Source organism: Ambystoma mexicanum, chromosome 11 (genome assembly GCF_040938575.1).
Source record: "Ambystoma mexicanum isolate Mex_15411 chromosome 11, UKY_AmexF1_1, whole genome shotgun sequence".
Classification (NCBI taxonomy): Eukaryota; Metazoa; Chordata; class Amphibia; order Caudata; family Ambystomatidae; genus Ambystoma; species Ambystoma mexicanum.
In genome coordinates this window covers 1100989150-1101009776 of record NC_090934.1, presented here as the reverse complement: position 1 = coordinate 1101009776, position 20627 = coordinate 1100989150, and the positions used below count along the sequence as shown (strand labels likewise).

Sequence of the window (20627 nt, the reverse complement as noted above, 5' to 3'; positions counted from 1 at the left end):
GGCTTAATATGGCAAGATTATACAGAGAAAAATAGAGACAGTAATGGAGGCAGAACATGTACCGCTGGATTGGGTGTTAATGCTCCTTTAGTCACTGTCCCTTGGTGTGTATTGCCAGAGTGTAACCTTGTTCCGACGGCACAAGGACGCCTAGGACGGATTGGAATGGTCTCTAGTCCCAGAATCCACCTGGCCCGAAGAAACGCGGACTCCTACGACCTAGTAGCGCCAGGGGTGGAAGTCCAAAAGTTCCTGCGCTGAGAAGGCAATGCATGCAAGGGAATGGATGACAGATGAATCCGTTGAATCGAGCGGGTAAATGAAGTTGAGGAGTCGATGTACCAATCCTGAGTCGGTTTCTGTGCGGGCGATGGCAGGACAAGAAGTGAGGCAAAATGCAGGTGAAAGTTCTTTCCGGGTTCGTTAACCGGGCAGGGTAGAACAGTGGCAGAATTGGTAGGCGATTAGCGGGTCAAGTAGCATTCCGGGTCCGGCAACGTGCTGGAGAAAACTGAGGCAAAATCAGAAGGCTGTTGGGAAGTCGAGTAGTGGTCCGGTTCGTTATCGTGGGAATTACATTTTTCAAGAGCTAAGGTACAAGGCAAGAGGCAAGGAAGGAACAAGGAAACAGGATCAATGCTAAGGGCAAGGCAAAAGTAGCAACTGGATTTTGGAGAAATCAGAAGCACCGAGCGACACCAACCCGGAAGCTAAATAACTATTGTACCCGCCCCTGAATGCGTCGTACGCTCTCACGTAACGGATGGCAGTCTCGCCATGGCAACCTCCATGTGGTATGCCGATTGTAACGAAGGCGAGGAGGCGGGGCCAAGGATGACCGCCGATGGTTCTGCTGCCCTGGTAACAAATGGGAAACTAGATGTCGTACGATGGTGCTTGATGCCCCAGCATTGTCTGTCGCGACCTGAAGACCGGGATAAGACGTGACGTGCCCTTTGATTAGAGGGAATCCTGACACTGGGAGCACATCTGTACACAGTCTCCTCGGCCCACTATGTCCAAGGTATATGCTTTATCACAGCAATGAGTGGCCTCTTTCGGATACTGTAGTCCCTCCTGGGAATGATATCCTCTTGTATTCCACTCACACAGCACTGTCCACTTTGCATGCCACCTATCTAGGAGTTCTTGAATGCTCACTGGCAGCAGATCCCTGGCCATTGGGACAACTAAATATTCCTAATGCATATATACTACGACACCCTACATTTGTGGTTGTACATCGGCCATTTTACTGAAGGTGCTTCGTTCGTCATCCCTGCTCACTAATTTACGATAACGAAAGACAAGTTCATGGTGGATTAGGGAGCCCTCACCAGAAATCTTCATGCCAGAAGCCTTGGGTCGTTAAGGAAAAATCCCTACACTTCAGTGTCCTGGAACTGATGGTTGTATTCTCGGCTGAGACATCATTCCTGCATAACCTGCAAAGCAAAGTGGTTTGTGCGTTCAGAGACCACCTAACCACAATGTTCTATATTCGAAAACAGGGCGGCACCAGATCTCCTATGCTGTCCGCTGAAGCACAATCCCTAAAGATGTGGGGCATTTTGCATGGAATGTTCCCATCCCTGTTCCACCTGCTTGTAATCCACAAAACTTGCCAATTGCCTCAGCAGGCAACTCAACTCCTGCCATGAGTAGGAGCTCCTCCACAGCCAAGTCCTACTCCTGTTTCGAACATGCGGGACGGCGGACATAGACCTCTTTGCCACCAAGGGCAACTCAAAGTGCCTCGCCATTTGCAAGCAGATTTCCGCAGCCAGCACGCCTGGGGGACACCTTCACATTTCCGTGGAAATGCAAGTTCCTTATGCCTTTTCCCCATTCATGCTCATTCTGAGAGTTCTGCACTATGCCAAACAGCTGTGGTGCATACTGATCCTTGTAGCCCGTCTTGATCGAGACAATTTTGGTTCCCGGAACGTATAGCTTTTTTCACAATCCTGCCCATCAAGGTTCCTCCAGTATTCAATCTGCTGTCCAGGGACAAAGGGCTGTCTCTCATCACTGCCTGGCCTCACTCAAGCCGATGGCCTAGCTCCTCTTTCCCTAGAGTTTGGCCATATTGATCTGCCCCACGGCAGCAGAGAATCTTGGCGAGCGCACGTGCACCAGCCCCAGTTTCCTGCTGTAACAGTAAATGGAAGCGCTACACCATGAAGTGCATTGCTCAGGGTGTGAATGCTCCCCACTTTCAGCATCAGCAAATTCTGTCATACTTCCTCTCCTTGTTACATGTTGGTCTGGCACACGCTTCTATCAAAGTTCACTTGGCTGCAAAATGTCTCTTAATGCTCACTCCAAGTACACCTTCATTATGTCCTCAGACTCCTCAAAGAATTTCTCAAGGGCCTCTTAGGATCTTTTCCAGCAGTACCCGCTCTTGCTTAGGAAATGAACGTTGTGCTCTCCAATCTAACAGGCCTTCCTTTTAGGGCCTTATATAGGCCTGACCTGCAGTTCCTTTCCTAGAAAACAGCTTGTCATCACTTCGGCCAGAAGAATTGGCGAGATCCAGGCTCTTTCCTCCAAGCCGCCTTTTCTTGTTTTCCACCAGTCCAAAGTACCAATCAAACCTTCATACTGAAGATGCCCTCATCGTTCTATCTCGATGAACCTTTGGTACTTCTGGTGTTCTTTGGCTCTCCTTTCCACGCCTGCAGAGGGCTCTCTGCACTCCCTAGATGTTATGCCAGCGCTCAAGTACCATCTTAAAGACCTCACGTCTGCTTGTCCCATTGTTTATGGCAAGGCTTAGTCTAAGCCTTCCATTGTCCGATGGGTCCTTGCCTGCATTTCTTTTTGCCATCGCCTTGCTAACAGGCTGCTTCTAGGTCAGCCTAAGGGGCTCTCCATAAAGGGGCTGTCTCTTCTACTTCTGCCTTACTCTCCGGTGTTCCTCTGGCGGACATCTGCAGGGCAGCTATGCGGATGTTCGTTCATACTCTAACGTCCCATCCCCTTTCCTCCATACTGCATGAGCGTCCCTTCCTAGGGACATGAGCTGGAACCTTTTTCACCAGAAAAAACCTTCTTCCCCTTTAAATTTAGAGGCACAACAGGGTGCGACCCTGGGAGTATGCGCTCAGCTGACTGCGCCCCCCAGCGCCACACCCCAATCCCCTTTTCCGTGTCAACAGGAACGGGATGATTTCACCAGCGCTCCTGGGTTTGTCTTCGGCCATGTAATACCACACGCTCTTCCCCGGATCCTTTCTTCTGTCTTTTTGTCTTCTTTTATAAATTCAATGTAGTGTTGGGAGCCTTGGCGCACAAGCTGTTCGTTTCAATGTCGTCCGCGGACATCAGGCTGGTCACCATTAAGACAGCCCTGCTAGTGGGCCTCACTTCGGCTCGCAGAGTCAGCAAGATCCAGGCTCTGGTGGCGTCAGAGTCATGTACTACTTTTTACAAGGATAAGGTAGTCCTGCTGACACACCAGCGTTCCTACCAAAGGTACCCTCCGTTTTCCATCTAAATGAGGAAATAGTTATACCTATGTTCTTTCTTTGCCGAGCATAAGGACGAGGCTCAAAGGGTTCTGCACTGTCTGGATGTCAGACGCGCTCTGAAATTCTATCTGGACAGGGCCAAGAGCATCCGCAAGTCGGACGCTCTTTTTGTCACCTTTGGGGGGGGGGGGGGGTCAAGGCCCGGGTATCAGGCATCCAAGGCCTCTATAGCAAGGTGGATGGTCTGGGCCATCAAGGAGGCCTATGAAGGGCAGCACAAGCCACTTCCAGCTAACATGCACGCCCATGCGGTCAGAGCCAAGGCCAACCCATTGCATTCCAACGGCAGGTCCTGTGGCAGGTCATCAGCTGGTCGGCCACTTGTGCCACCCATTCGGCTTTCTGTAAGCATTTCTGTTTGGATGCCGGCTCTAGATCAGATGCGGCTTTCGGACAGGCGGTTCTAAGAAACATATTTGCTTAAGCAGTCTCCTCTCCACCCTAGGGCTTCACTCGGTTGTAATCGCCCCTGCAGTATGGAGGAAAGGGGATGGGACCAAGTTACTCACCATAGTGACTATCGTATTCTTAGTCCCCTTTCCTCCATACGACCCACCCCCCCCCTAATAAAATGGTGTCATTAGGCAATGTTAAAATATTGTCGCTGCGTCTATGGGGACTGAGGTGTGGTGCCAGGGGGCGGAGTCAGGGGAGCGCATAGTCCTAGGGCTGCACCCCCACGCGTCTCTAAATTTAAAGGGAAGGTTTTTTCTGGTGAAAAAGGTTCTGTCTCCCGTCCCTAGTAAGGGACGCCCATGCAATATGGAGGAAAGGGGACTAAGGACTATAGTCACTTCGGTGAGTAACTTAGAATTTCCTGCACTAGGTTTTACTGCACTAACAGAGACTTGATGGAGGAGTCTAAAGTTAGACAATCTTTTGACATCTGTTCAGCTGAACGTGAGCTTTATCCTCCTCCCATTTTGCATTATATACAGTTAAGTTTTATGTAACAATAAAGTGGCCACAGTTTTCTTCATTTTCTAAATCAAACTGCTTTAAATTACCCATATTCCCAACCTGACGACATGGACTATTCAAAGAGCATATGAATCTATGAAAGATACCAATGATATGATAAGGCATTTATAACGCGCCTATACACAGGTGTTTCAAGGCGCGACGATGCAAGGGAGGGAAACAGAGGGAAGACAGACAACGATCCTACTAGGCCAGGTGTCATTCAGATCACGCAAGTGCATGGGAAGGGGAGTGGGATGATGAACAACAGGAGTTACAAGTAAGTAACATTTCCTTCTTGTGTTAATGTGTTCTTTCATTCTGATGTGACTTTTACCTTCTCTCAATAAAGAGATTTATGATATGAAAGGGATGCAGTGAAAATATACATCATGAAGTAGCATACGCAAACAATATAATAGCTTGATTTTTTAATTTCTTTTTTATCCAGCTTAAACAGCCTTTTGAATTATCTTTTTAAGAATTATGTTTTCTTGTTTTGGGGAACGGCATGATTGGCTGTAGTATTTTCCCAATACAGAACAGTGAAGGAAATGTTTATGATATGATATTTAAATTACATTGCACCCATACACATGTATTTCAGGGCGTGACGAGGCAAGGGAGGGGCACAAGGGAGGTCAAAACAACAATCTTACTGGACCCATCTTACTGCTGATGTGTTAACTGTGATTAGGCCCAGGAGCCACCCCATGCACTGCTTGTGTGGATGTGTTAGCTGTGATTAGACCCAGGAGCCGCCCCATGCATTGCCTACTGTGGATGTGTTATCTGTGATTAGGCCCAGGAGCCCCCCATGCACTGCCTTTTTACTGCTGTTTTATCATTGCCAACCCTACACACACGCCATTATGCTGGTCCAGATTTTTACCTCTGACTATATTTACATTGCAGTATGCCTCACCCTTAAACTGACAGCATTACTGGGACCACTACCACACTATTACTACACCGCTACTGCCACCCCACACGTCCGCCCCTTCTTCTCCTGTGCCTCTCAACATATACCGAACATGGCCCCCACCTCACACGAGCTATGCCTTCATGGCGCCTCAGGCTGCACACAGGTGCAACACCTTACATCGGCCACTATGGTCGACCCTCCTGCCACCCCTTACCTCAATTCACCGTCCCTCTGGCTCGAACATTTTGCCATGAAGCCCACTCCCAACCAACCTTGCTCTGTCTCTGCCAGAAATCTTAGATTGGGAGCTAGACTCTCCCATTCTTCCTACCGTCCTTCCAACGCCCACCTGCCAACCAAACCATCACGTATCAGGCCCACAGCCTCTGCCCACCTCCACGCACCCCCACCCATACTGGACATTACACCTGACGCAAGTACCTTACCGCACAGCCCCACCATTGGTGTTAAGGCTTCCCTGATCAACACCAGGTCACTCAAGGCTCATGCACTCGACATGGCTGACCTTATAACCACCCGCGACCTGGACTTTATAGCCATTACTGAAACCTGGCTCCACGCTGCCTCAGGACCTCTGCTATCATTAGCAATCCCCGAAGGCTGCACGATCCTTAGATGTGACCGTAACACGGACCAAACCAAAAGAGGCGGTGTCGCCATCATCCACAAAACTTCAATTAACATCCGCATCACCACCCCCTGCCTAATTACCTTGGCAGAGCTACTCACAGCCAAGCTAGCCATTACCCCCAACTGGACCATCACACTCCACATCATATATAGACCGCCTGGCCCACTATCATCGTTTGCTGAGGACCTCTCCCACATCCTCACTGCCAACACTAAGCCTAAGTCTCAGATCATAGTATTGGGTGATTTCAATCTAGGCTACCTAGACCCCAACGACGCCCCCGCCCAGGACATCAACAACCTGCTACTCAACCTAGGCTTCACACAACAGATCACTCTGCCTACCCATTCCAAGGGCAGGACCCTCAACTGTGACACAAATATCGATTCCATTCAACCATGCGCATGGACCGACCACCATCTTATCACCTTCAGCAGCTGCGCCAAAATCATCCATCCCACGCCAAATATAGCACCCGCCACTAGAAATAAGCGTAACATAACTTGCGCTAAACTACTCCCACTCATCCTCCCTGCTCTCAATGATATCTCATCCTCATGTTCTACCCCACTGTCTTGGTTGACTTGTACAATCAAACAATGCTTAAAGCGCTTGATCTTATTGCGCCCTCCAAACTAAGAAAACCCAAACCTTGGGCCCACCTCAACTCCTGGTTCACGCCACAGCTGAGAACCCTACGCAAGGAAAAAAGGACCCTTGAAGCACGATGGAAAAGCAATCCAACGGCAGCCCAACAAAGCTAGTGTCGCCCTACCTACTCTTACTTACAAAGAAGCCATACTCGTGGCTAAAAAAGAGACTTACAATAAACTCATTGAACTCGCCCAATCTAACACCAAGGAGCTATTTAGAATCCTGAAAGAGCTAGAATCCCCTGCCACTCCCCCCGATACTTGCTACAAAGACAGCACCTGGTGTACTAACATCCAAAAAGCCCTCCTTGGAAAAATCGTCACCCTCCAAACCAAAATCAATGAAAAGAAAATTGGTTTGCAGCCCAGCCTGCACCACAAACCGCCACAGACTAACATCAACCCCAACACCGAATCCTAGAAACCCTTCAGCTTCACACCTCTCTCCATCACTGAAGTAGAACACATTATCAATAACCTTAAACCCACCAATTGTCAGGGGGACACCTGCCCTGCTACCATCGTTAAGGAAGCCGCTCATAACTTAGCGACCTTCATCACCACACTCATTAACTCGTCCTTCAGCACTGGAGTTGTCCCGGACAACCTCAAGGATGCCTGGGTCATCCCTCTCCTGAAAAAACTCACCTTGGACGCCCGCATACCCACTAACTACCGACCAATCACTACGGTCCCTTTCCTCTTAAAAATTCTTGATCGTGCTACATACCTACAGACCCAATATTACCTAGAAACCAATAATCTTCTGGGTCTGAGGCAATCTGGTTTCCGCCCGCGATACAGCACTGAAACAGCTCTACTTGACCTTAAAACCCAGATTGAAGACCTCAAAGAGAAGGGCAAACTAGCCATCCTACTCCTCTTAGACCTCTCCGCGGCCTTCGATTTGGTAAATCACAAAATCCTATGCCGTCACCTAAAAACTGCTTCCCACTTCTCGGACAAAGCAACAGCCTGGATCACCTCATTCCTGGATAATAGATCAATGCGAGTCTTTTCCCCTACCGCCACCGCAGAACCTTCCCCAGTCACTTGCGGAGTGCCTCAAGGATCCTGTGTATCCCTGTCACTCTACAATGTATTTACAAAACCTCTATTTGATATTCTGGGTGTTACGTATACCAACTACGCTGATGACACCCAGATACTTATCCCCATCACAGGTGACCACAAAACCGACTCACTCGCTATCAACGACATTTATCAAGTTATCCAGGCCTGGATGGCTCAGCACGAATTGTGCTTAAATGACGACAAGACAGAGCTCATCATCCTTGGCTCCCACCAAATACTTATCCAGGCCTGAATGGCTCAGCACGAATTGTGCTTAAATGACGACAAGACAGAGCTCATCATCCTTGGCTCCCACCAAATACTTAACAAACTTGACCCCTCGTTTAAAGCCTTCACCATTGATGGCAACACCATCAAAGTGGCCAAGGACACAAAAACGCTTGGTATTTACATCGACTCCACTCTCTCCCTATCCAGACAAACCAACGTTTCATACACTTGCAAGCTCGTCACAGCCTGCCGCCCCTTCATCTCACCAGCCAACTGTACCACACTAGCCAGGACCTTGGTCCTATCCAAAGTTGATTACTGCAATGCTCTCTATCTAGGGACTAACCAATGCAATATGAATAAACTTCAAATCATCCAAAATAACGCCATCAGAGCGGCGTTCAATATTCCTAGGAACCTCCACATTTCTGACTCCAGACGAAGCCTTCGCTGGCTCTCAGTCTCCCAAAGAGTCTCCCTCAAAGCACTCACACACAAAAGCCTTGCCAATCTAGCCCCTGGCTACCTAGCCAGTAGATTCGCACTACACACCACTGTAAGTCCTCTCAGAAGTGCCCAAACCAACTGTCTCTCTGTCCCACGCTTCATCTTGGAAAGATCTGGTGGACGCAGCTTCCCAGTCCTAGCAGCCAAGCTGTGGAACTCGCTACCTAATCCACTTAGAGCAGAAAGTTAATTCCCGGCCTTCAAGCGCAAAGCTTCAGCCTGGTTGTCTGCCCAGTACTCGTCATGACTCCTATCTCATAACGTCCATGGTCTCTACAACTGCATCACTGACTCACTGCCATTACCTGCTCTATCACATTATACACTCTCTGTATAAATGAACCTTTATGTACACCTCATTCTACTGTTTTACTTCACCATGCCTGTAATTACACGCTGTATAATTTGTATATATGTATATTCTATTCTAATGCTCTATTTTACCATGCCTGTAACTAAATGATGCGCCCGGTTGTCCTTGGGCCTGGTGCGCTATATAAATAAATAAAATACAAATACAAATATAAATACATTGAGAACACGCAAGTGCACAGGAGCGGGAAGGGGAAAAGTGCAAGGGCAGGGGAGGAGTGGAAAGTGCTGAACATGTGATCAAAACAACAACAGTTAGTGCGGCCAGCAGGTGGCAAGTGCAGGGATTAAGTGCAGGTAAGGGGGACTGTAGGGTTGCAGATACAGACCCAAGTGCAAGGGTTGCCAGGAGACAGTGCGGGTATGCATCTGGGCGGGTAGGTGTCTGGGCCCGAAATCAAACGTAAGTTGCAGTTTTATTAATCATTGCTCCTTTTTCTTGATTTGAGCATACAACTTTCACTTTGTATCCTTAACTAAAATGTGTAAACCCTCTCTTGTGACTTTTATAAGAGGAGCCCCCTTATGTTGAATTAACTTTGAAGTAATGATAGCTAAAAAGTCAGCGATACTGAGTAACGGAGTGGCCCGGCAAAAAGAAGTAGCCCACTCGAAAACCTCTGCGAAAGGTTGAAGGTTGTCTCGATAAAGTGAATGAACTGAAAAGCAAGGTGATTGAAGTTAACCCAGAGAGAAGGAGAACGTGAAAAGCTGAACTTTGGTGCTCAATACAGTGAACTACCCAGAGCAGAATAAACTGTGTAAATAACATAGGAGCGTGAGTTGAAAGCTGAAAAGTCGAAGTGCTCCTGCAGAGGTCTGTTGCTAAAATCGGACACAATCGAAAGGCTTCGACATCAGGAAACAGTCTCAGCCCGACTGAGGGAGACCAGAAGTATAGTAAGTTAGGGGAAGGGAACCCCTACAAGTGCTGTGAATTTTTTGCTGTGAAAGGTCTGAGCCCGGCAGAGGGGGACCGGCGTGAACGTTTGCTGTGAAAGGTCTGAGCCCGGCAGAGGGGGACCGATGTAAACTTTTGCTGTAAGAGGTCTGAGGCTGACAGAGGGGGGTCGCTGTGAGCTTCTTGTTAAACTGTGTCCGTGGAAATTGGAAAGCAAGACAACGTGGAAGGCCAGGCGTATCCACAGTTTGAACTGTCTTGTGTTAAGAACCTGAGATAGTGTGTCGTCTTGTCTACAGGGGCCGCCTTACCCCGGGCTGCCCAAGGAAGGAGAGCTGACTCAGCCACATTTATTCTTTTGAACACTGGCTTTCATTTAAATACATATTCCTTTTCACGGTTTTTTGTACAAGGCATAGGGCAGGCATTAGGTTTCGAGGGGATTGGGTCCTCCGACGTATTCCATATCTATGACAGGTAATCACCAGAGCTGTGCTGCTTCGGAAACTTTTTTTCGGCTCCTGCGTCGATGACGTCGATGCGCCGCCGTCGAGGACCTCCTCCGACGTCATCCGATGTGATGAGTAGGACGCACGACGCCCGTAGCCTCAGTTCCGTTTTTTCCGCGAACGTGTTGCTTTGTGAATCTCGGTTACGCCTCGACTCTTTGGAGTTCTGTTCTTCTCGGTTCTTCTAACCTGTTTGTATTTTGTGCAAAAATCCTTCGTAAGAAGATGTCTTCTACTTCGTCTTCGACCCCGCGTCCGGGCTTCAAGAACTGCGGGGAGTGTGGGTCCAAGATGTCGGTGACGGACTCGCACGACGCCTGCCACTGGTGCCTCGGGGAGGCCCACGACACGAATGACTGTATCGACTGCCAGTCGCTCACGTCCAAAGCCTTACGGGAACGTAAGAAGAAGTTGTCGGTAGGTCGGGTGTCCAAGCCCCAGAAGTCGGAAGTCTGCAGGGCTTTCGACGGATGATTCGAGAGGTGACTCTCCGCGTCGTCGTCGGAAGTCTCGTGGGTCTCCTTCTAGGAGTCGGTCTCGCCACTCCTCGGCCTCTTCGAGGCATACTCGGAAGCACCGACAGCGGTCGTCTTCCAAGTCCTCTTCTGAGGACTCTGCCCGGCACGTCGCTTACCCCACCAGCCGTGCGACGCCAGAGGAATGGGCTTCCTTCGGGAAGAAAATGCTGGCGATTCTCGAGTCGCAGGGTACTAAGCCGTCCGCGCCCCCGTGTGGGGTCGGCCGTGAGAGGTCGAGAGACACCGCTCGCAAGAGTGGTCGGCACGAGTCACGGGAGAGGTCCCGTTCGGACAAGGGGACTCGTTCTCGACGTACCCGTTCCAGGTCCCGGTCCTCGACGCGTTCGAGACAGTGTGCACCAGTGATGTCTTCGAGGAAGACATCGACGCCTGAGGCGTCAAGGGCGTCGACAGGCTTTCTCGAGGCTCCGGCTCCGAGGAAGTCGTCGAAGCCGTCTACGCTCAGGTCGTCGAAGGACACGCTCGGAGCTCCGGCTTCGAGGACTGTGACGACGGCGTCGATGCTGGCGGCGCTGCATCTGACGTCGACGCCGATTTACTCGACGTCGACGCCAATCCTCTCGGCGCCGATGCCTGTTCTCTCGACGCCAGCGCCGATTCACTCGACGCCTTTCGAGGCCGGAGTGTCGGAGGTACCCCGTGGCAAGGGGGAACCCCCTAGAAAGGCTCTGCTTAAGAGCAAGCACTCTCGGGTGCCTTCTTTTCACCACCTGGAATATATTTCGGAGGTGGATGAGGATTCTGATGGCCTGGTTCCTAGTCAGGTTCCAGATGAGATGGTCTCGGGCCATAGTCAATTTGATGATTTGAGGCAGTCACTGCATGATGCCAGTGGACTGGACACCTCTCTGGAGGTGGAGTTTTGTAGGCCTGAGCCTGGCTCTCATGCCGATTCCATGTACCGGCGCCTTATGGCTAGGGTCTCCGAGTACTTGGGATGGTCTGCTCCCCCAGGGGAGTTTGTGCAGGATGATCTCACGGACATCCTTGATGTTGGTCCCCCAACTGACCCGGTATTGCCGTTTCATATGGCTCTACAGAGAAGGTTGGCGGCGGCTTGGACTGCTCCGGAGAGTCTCACGGCGGTAGGCAGGTCCTTGTCGCGAAAATACCGTCCAGCCAGTAGCGACCCCTGCTACTTGAACAGGCACCCCACTCTGGGGAGTTTGTTGGTGCAGGTGGCCACGGCCCCGGCAAAGCAGGCGTCGTACCCTACCATCCCTCCTGATAGGGACGACAAACGTTTTGATGGCTGGGCGAAGAAAGTGTTTTCTTCTGGGGGTATGGCGCTTCAGGCGGCCAACTCCATATGTGCCTTGTTGCGTTTCACACACACTCTGTGGAACTGTGTTGCGTTAGCGGCTGAACATATTCCCGAAGGGGACGAACGGGATGGTTTCCTTGCTATGGTCCAGGATGGTAAGGATGCCATGTGTGAGTCCATTCAGTCGGGTTTGGACATGGCTGAATGCATCAGCAGGTCCATGGCGGCGAGCACCGTGATACGCAGGTTTGCGTGGTTGCGGAAGTCGGGGTTTGCTCCTGATGTGCAGTCCCGGCTCCTCAACATGCCCTTTGACGGTGAACACCTTTTTGGCAGCAAGGCTGACGAGAGCCTTGAGAGGTTGCAGACCTCCAAAGCTGCAGCGAAGTCGTTGGGAGCTGCAGTTCGCCAACCTCCGCCTTTTCGTCCTAGGGGACAGCAATGGAGGGGTGGTTCCTTTCGCTATTACTCGTCCTTCAGTAAAGCGAGAGGAGCTAGCAGTCAAAGAGGCCAACGCAGGGGTACCAGAGGTGGACGACAGGGTACCCGTGATGCCAAGGCCGCTCGGGCAGTTGCCTCTTTGCCCTCAGGTAACGCCGCAGCCGCTACCACTCAGTCATGAGGCCATGTCCCATGGTTCGCCGGTTGGGGGAAGGCTGGCGCAGCATCTTGTAGAGTGGCGTGCCATTACTTCAGATGTGTGGGTTCTGGAGATCATAACCCACAGCTACTGTCTTCCCTTTCGGCAGAGGCCTCACGACAATCCACCAGGGAACCTCTCTTTGAAGAGTCCGGATCCGCTCCTTGCGGAGGAAATTCAAGCCCTGCTGGAGAAAGGCGCCATAGAACTGGTGCCTGTAGCGGAGAGGAACAAGGGATGGTATTCCCCTTATTTTTTGATTTCGAAGAAAGACTGGGGATTGAGACCCATCATGGACTTGCGCGGTTTGAACAAACTCCTCAGGAAGGACAAGTTCAAGATGGTTACTCTCAAGTCCTCCAGGCCCTTCAGCTTCAGGACTGGTTGGTATCTCTCGACCGCAAGGATGCTTACCTCCATGTGCCGATCCATCCCAAGCACAAGAAGTACCTGAGGTTCGCGGTTGGCGACTCGCACTTTCAGTTTCGGGTCCTGCCGTTCGGATTGACCTCCGCCTCGAGGGTTTTCACCAAGCTCATGGTGGTGGTGGCAGCGCATCTCAGGCAAGGGGGATTCATGTCTACCCCTACCTGGACGATTGGTTGATCAGGGGGAGCTCTCCCGAGCAAGTCCTGTATCATCTGTCCGTCACCTGCCACTCCCTTCACAGGCTGGGCCTCTCCCTCAATTTAAAGAAGTCCCATTTGACGCCAACACAGCGGCTCCAGTACATCGGAGCAGTGCTCGACACTTCCCTGGGGCAGTGTTTTCCTCCCCAGGTGAGGGCTCTTCACATTCAGCAGATGGTGCACAAGTTTCGGCATGCCCAGACGCTCCCAGCGTTCGAGTTCTTGAGGTTGCTCGGCCTCATGGCATCCTGCATTCTTCTGGTGCCAGAGGCTCGCCTGCGGATGAGATCTTTGCAGTGGGCGCTCAAGATGCAATTGTTGCATTCCTCCGGCAGGATGTCGGACCCGGTTCAGGTGCCGCCCTCGGTCGCCCAGGACTTTCTGTGGTGGGCCGTCGAAGGCAATTTGATGAAGGGGGCTCCGTTTTGGCTTCCCTGGCCGGAGGTGACGATCGTGACGGATGTATCCCTCACGGGATGGGGAGCTCATGCCAACGAGCTGATAGTCAGCGGTTGTTGGTCTCCGTCGGAGTCCAGACTCCATATCAATCTGTTGGAGCTGAGGGCCGTCAGGCTAGCCCTGAAGGCTTTTCTGCCGACTGTGCGAGGAGAGAATGTCCTGATCCTGACGAACAACACAGTGGCCATGCACTACCTCAACAAAAAGGGTGGGGCAGGGTCACTTCCTCTGTGCAGGGAGGCGATGCAGCTCGAGTTCTGGGCCATCCAGCAGGAAGTTTCGATCTCGGCAGTTCATCTGGCCGGAGACGAAAACGTGACGGCGGACGCTCTGAGCAGGCAGAGCACGATCTCTCACGAGTGGGAGTTGGCTCAGGAGATTCTCCTGGAGATCTTCACCCTTTGGGGGACCCCTCAAGTGGATCTCTTCTCCTCCAGTGTCAACCGGAAGTGCGAGAGGTTCTGCTCGCGGGAATTTCCTCCAAAAGGTGCCTTAGGAGACGCGTTAGTGGTGGAGTGGTCATTCCCACTGCTGTATGCGTTTCCTCCAGTCCCCGTCATCCCGCAAGTGCTGCGGAGGGTACGGAAGATCGGTTCCCGGATGATCCTCATTGCTCCGGCGTGGGCTCGGAGGACGTGGTACCTGGACCTTCTCGACTTGTCCATCTGTCCTCCACGTCGTCTTCCCTACCGAGACGATCTGCTCTCACGGGAGGGGGGTCAGGTTCTCCATCCAGAGGTCAGATCCCTCAACCTTCACGCTTGGCTTCTGAAAGGTTGAGGTATAAGGATTGGGACCTCCCTGAAGACGTGATGGAGGTGTTGCTCTCGGCCCGACGGCCAGCAACAAAGTCTCTGTACCGTTGGCGTAAGTTCTGCGACTGGTGCAGAGTTCAGAATGTGGATCCTTTTGCATGTGATATCCCCATGGTTCTGTCCTTTTTACTTTCTTTGGCCCACAGGGGCTTGCAAGTGGGTACCATTAAAGGTTACCTGGCGGCGCTGTCCATCTTTAAGCGCTCGTCTGAAGAGTGTTCCTACTTTAAGATCCCTTTGATTTCAGTTTCTGAATGGGCTCACTAATGTGTTCCCTCCGTCACCTTTCCTGGTGCCCGGTTGGGATTTAAACCTTGTTCTTAAGTTTCTTATGGGTGCTCCGTTTGAGCCTTTACATTCTTGCCCTTTGAGGCAGTTAACTCTGAAAACTGTGTTTTTAGTTGCGGTTACTTCCGCTCGCAGAGTGAGTGAGTTACAGGCACTTTCAGTTAAGCCACCCTTCACTGTATTTCACAAGGACAGGGTTGTCCTTAGAGTTCGTCCTTCTTTTCTTCCGAAGGTGGTTTCGGAATTTCATTTGAGCCAGAAGGTTGTTCTTACGGCGTTCTATCCTCCTCCACATCCTGGTAAGGAAGAGGAGAGGCTCCATAGACTTGATCCTAGGAGAGCTTTAAGCTTTTATGTTTCAGGCATGTCCCGGGTCAGAGTGGACGATGAACTCTTTATTGGTTACTCTGGTAAGCGTTTGGGACAGGCTGTGACGAAACAGACTTTTTCTCCCTGGATTATTTTGGCCAACTCGGAGTGTTACCGCTTGGCGGGTAAGGACCCACCGGCTGGCTTGCGGGCTCATTCTACCAGGGGTATGGCTGCATCTACTGCCCTGCAGAGGGGTGTTCCTATTCGCAACATCTGTGATGCAGCCACCTGGGCTTCAGTACATAGATTTGTACGTCACTATTCCCTCGATTCCATCCGAGGACAGGATCTGGCCTTTGGCAAGGCGGTCCTTTGCTCTGCTATTTGATTGGCAATTCTAAATTTTGAGTCTAAATTCTTTCCCTCCTCCTTGCTCTGGTACTGCTTTGGGAGTCTGTCATAGATATGGAATACGTCGGAGGACCCAATACCCTCGAAGAACAAGTTACTTTCTTACCTGGTAACAATCTTTCGATGGGATGGTCCGACGACGTATTCCATATCGCTCCCTCCCTACCTTCCCCGCTGCAGAATTTCTTTTGCGATTGCAGCTTACGTTCCGCAAGGCTTTGTGTCTGACTGGCAGTAGACTAATGTGTCACGTTCTGGGGGAAAAAACTAAAACTGAGGCTACGGGCGTCGTGCGTCCAACTTATCACATCGGATGAAGTCGGACGTTGGAGGAGGTCCTCGACGGCGGCGCATCGACGTCATCGACGCAGGACGCAGACGCCGAAAAAAGTTTCCGAAGCAGCACAGCTGTGGTGATTACCTGTCATAGATATGGAATACGTCGTCGGACCATCCTTTCGAAAGAACGTTACCAGGTAAGAAAGTAACTTGTTCTTTGTTAGTATATGCCATTGTGATTTAAGACACAACTAGGACTGTTTGTTTATGATTTGATGGTCGAGACTACTCCCTTCCTAGCTATAGGACAAAGTAGGAGTTTCTCCAACCGCATTGAAACTTTAATAAAGGTTTTACAAAATGTAGCTTTTGTGTCAGTGTCATACTTGTGATACCATGCCTCCATTGCAACTGCCTTCTGGTAAAAACAACCAATGTTGCTCAATACATATTCTCATAGCTGCTTAGTTTGCCAACGTGTTTGCTTTTGAATGAACTTTGTAATGTAGCAATACATGATCGGGAATAAGACACCATTTGTGTTCAAAATTAGATAAAACCTGTAAGAATTGTATGCTGTCAAATAATATTTATTTGTCATATTCTTGCTATTAGTGTTCCACTGGTACACGCAAAAGCATGGTTAATGAAGCTATACTCCAAGATTAGCGTCTTTAAATTGTGTGTTCATATGTAAAAAGTTGTCAAATGACATCCTTCACTGTATTGTGTACAATGTGCAGCGAATGTCTACCCTGCTCAATGTCATTTGGATAATTACTGTTTACATGATGCCTCTCTTTCAGGCCCTCTAGAGCTGGCTAATGCACTTGCAGCATGCTGCCTTTCTTCACGGTTGTCCTCCCAGCACCGACAATGGGCTGCTCAGCAGCTGGTTCGTACCTTAGCAGCCCATGACCGAGATAATCAGACATGCCCTCAAACCTTTGCTGATATGGGTGGTGATCTGCGGCAATGCTCCTTTGTTAAACTCGAAGCTCATCAGAATAGGGTAAGCTATATTTCTACCTTTTCGTCTTGCCCTAAAGGGTGTTGTTTCCTTCATTCCTTTTAGTAGTGTTGCACTCTATGGCCTTGGAACTATAGCTCAATGCATTACTAAGGTACTTGTGATGCTCTGTATGTATATAAACTGTCATTTTCTTAGAATAGTTAATTTGTTCAAGGACTTTATACTTTTTCTGTAGGCTTTGGCGAAGTATACCCAATACCTCAACACTGCAGAATGATGAATATAAAATTATGCAATAAATTCCCAGACATTCACAATACATAACTTTGTGTAGGTTTATCATGCATATCAATCATATTGTAACACCCCTGTCACAAGATGTACAGAACAGAGCACACAGAGTAGACATTAAGGTATAATCATGTTTCTCCTTTCATGGATTCACATGCTTATGAATATTCCCAGGCGTCTGGCTTGGAAGCCTCTGTAATATTAAAGCAGTTTACCCTTAATCTTTTAAACTGCTTGTCACTTTAGTGCTCTATCAGTCACTTGGGTTATAATGCCAAAGCCAATCGGGCAGGTCCCCTTGGCTCCACCATGGTGGCCATCTTGAGATTTTTTTACTGCACGTTAAGTGCTAGGAGTCCTCGAGAATTCTCTCTTCCAATTCTTTGACTTTTTTTGCCATTTTTGTTAGTTTTTTCCATGAAGAGCTTCTAGTTTGTTGTGGCATCGCTTCTCGCCGACGGCGGTGATGTTTCGAACCATTCCATTGTCTTCGGAGTCGAGATCAAATCTTCCATTTCAGGCCTTCAGAAGTCCATCGACATGGCAGATAGGAGGAAGAAAAGCCTTTTTAAGGCCTACTCGACATGCCATCTCAAGAATTTCTATGTTAAGAATTTTCCTCAACAGTGTCTTAACGACTTGAATAACAGTGCCATCTGACAGTTGTTCTCATCCAAGACCTGCAAGGTCCGTCACCGCAGGTTGGTGGCCTGGTAGGATGAAGGTGCCGGGACCTCTGACTCTTCCTCTGTCTGTAGTTATGCCTCTACCAGGCACAGCAGACCCAAGGAGCGCACTTGCTCTTCAAAGAGGTTGCGGTCCCATGAGGAATCTTCCCGAGGTATGAAAGCTAAATAGGGACATGGATCACACGCTCGGGCTGCCCCTTCATCGTCCGTATTGTTGATGACTTAGTCTATGCTTATGGTCACCTCGTTGACCACTTCAGTGCCGATAATGACTTTAGCAACGGTTTTGTCATCCCTGCATTTGTTGGAAAAACAATGCTTGTCCACGACTACAGTCCCATCATCGACAGCATCGTCAACTAAGCCGTTGAAGATGCTCTGTCAGCCCAAATCATCGCGATGACCAAAACCTCTAATGTCGTCCGCTACCTCAACGACGACTAAAACAACAATGTCCACCAGTAACACCATTGTGTCGGTCCCGTCGACGATCAAGTCTTCAACATCTTTGCCGGCCAGGCCTTCACCATCACGGAGTACATATGCATTGTCAATGACCATGGTCCAGAAGCCTTCGGTCTCCACATTTCCAAGAGGGTTTTCTGTGGACACGGATATACCATCTGCATTATTCCTCCCCAAGCCAACTTGTGCTCAGCCACTATTTTCACTGGCTTCTTATGCACCGCCAACCGTTCCCTATCCATCAATTGCCCCTTTTACACAACTACTACAGCAGGGGAATGATTCGGACATAGAGGTTCCAGAGATGTGTTCTTCGAGCAGCGAAGAAGAGGAGGCTGCGGGTAATATGCCTCCACCAGGTTCACCAAAACAAGGCATTCCTCTGACTCAAAGGCACACTCCAGCTCCTCCAGTGGCCCCTAATCCCCTCCAAGACCTGCTGTCCCAAAGGACATACCTTCTGGCCCCAGAGATGTATCGATAGGTATACTGTCTACTTTACAAACACTGATTTTGCAGCTCCAGCACCGGCTTCCACCTACACCATTACATCCTCAAGTGCAAACCCAGGAGTTTCGGGAGGACCCCATCCAGGAGGGCCCCACCCTTGCGACCTATTCCAGGAGCTCCACCTTTTCCACCAGTTACCCTCATGAATACTGACACCAACGCTGCTGATTATCCATCTGATCTTTTCCCAGGCACTCACTCCACAGACGAGTTTGAAGACCTGGTACCAGGTGTCAGTGAGCCAGCAGACCTATTGCCAAGAAAATTGCCCCAGATGAGATTGGCTCCTTTCATGCCCTCCTGTCAAGGGCTTCGAAGCTCTTTGATATCCTACCTTAAGAGCACGAAACTGTGAGTTTCCTTTATCAGCAACGTGAAGCTTCCAGGAAATCAGTGGTATCCATTAGAGTACTGGAAGATATTTGGGATTATGGCCTCCTTATTATGAGGAATCCATTCTCGGCGCCCCCTAAAAAGTATCACTTTGAGAAGAAATACAAGGTTCCATAGTCGGCACCCAAATCACTGCGTAGACAGCCCTGCCCAGATCCGACATCTCGGCTGCAGCCCGTAAGAGTTCTGCATACCCCTTCTCTCCCTGTATGATACCTCCTGACAAAAAGGTAAAACAAACACTTTTGGAAAGAGTCATCACGAAGGCTGCAACTACCATCAAGATGGCAAATTCACTGGCTTTCCCCGCCTGCTAATACCGTGAACTCTGGTTCAAAATGGGACCAATACTTGAGTTCCTACCAGATGACAAAAGTGATGAAGCGCTGGCATTGCTGCATGAAGGGGAGGCAGCGTCAAAACATGCAATCTCAGTAGCCGTCAATATAGCGGATAGAGGGTTCTCTGCCAGATGGCCCATGGGGCCATGTTAAGTCGCTAGGGGTGATTAAAAGCCACACATTGTAGGCCTGAAGTCGGGCCTGCCTATCGATGGGGTCGACCTCTTCGGTATGAAGGTCGACAGAACCCTTCAAACCATCAAGGCTGACACGGAAACAGCACATTCCGATAGCCCATTACAGCAACACCGCCAGCCCTTTCACTCTGCGAAAGCGAGGTTTCCCAGGACTTCAGGATACTACAGGTCCTCATACCGTCCAGACATCCCACACCAGCACCATTCAAGAGGGGTATAAGAGACAATCTCAAACCTACAGAAGGTACCCAACGAAGATGCAGTGCCTCCTTCATGAGTTAAGCCCCAAAACAAGCCTGACCAGGCCACGACACCCAACCCCCACTTCATCACCCCAGTAGGATGGCGACTTTCCATGTTCGCTGCATGGTGTAGAGACATCACCACCAACAAATGGGTGCCGTCCATCATCCAACAGGGCCATACCCCAGAATTAATGTGGAAATGTCCACCCACCCCAAAGGCAGTAAAACATCAGGCCTTACTCCTTCAAGAAGTACAATCCCTACTGAAAAAGGGAGCCATCGAGCCTGTACCATCCCACCTCCGGGGATCCGGAGTGTACTCCAGATAGTTTCTGGTAAGGAAGAAGTCAGGAGGATGGAGACCTGATAAGTTATGTTAATAAAATGTATTAAGCACAACTTCCACCAAAAACTGAATCTTGGAGCTAACCCACAGCTAGTTAACAATGAGAAAAAGAGAAAAAACAAAAAAAGAAAGGTCTGGAGCGCTTTTGCGCGGGGACCAAGATGGCAGCTCTTATCTATAGCTCCCGCACCCAAAGCCAACTAATGACGGAAATAGACTTT

The 20627-nt window shown here is 49.9% G+C and overlaps 1 protein-coding gene across 10 annotated transcripts in view; it reads left to right on the top strand.

Annotated features, from left to right (window-relative positions):
* HERC1 (HECT and RLD domain containing E3 ubiquitin protein ligase family member 1) overlaps window positions 1–20627 on the top strand; it is a 3379312-nt gene that overhangs the window by 2430791 nt on the left and 927894 nt on the right. For all 10 annotated transcript variants that reach the window (XM_069624399.1, XM_069624403.1, XM_069624396.1 and 7 more), the window contains exon 51: window positions 16763–16968. In XM_069624399.1, the coding sequence (XP_069480500.1) occupies window positions 16763–16968 (206 nt within the window). The remainder of the gene's footprint in view (window positions 1–16762; window positions 16969–20627) is intronic.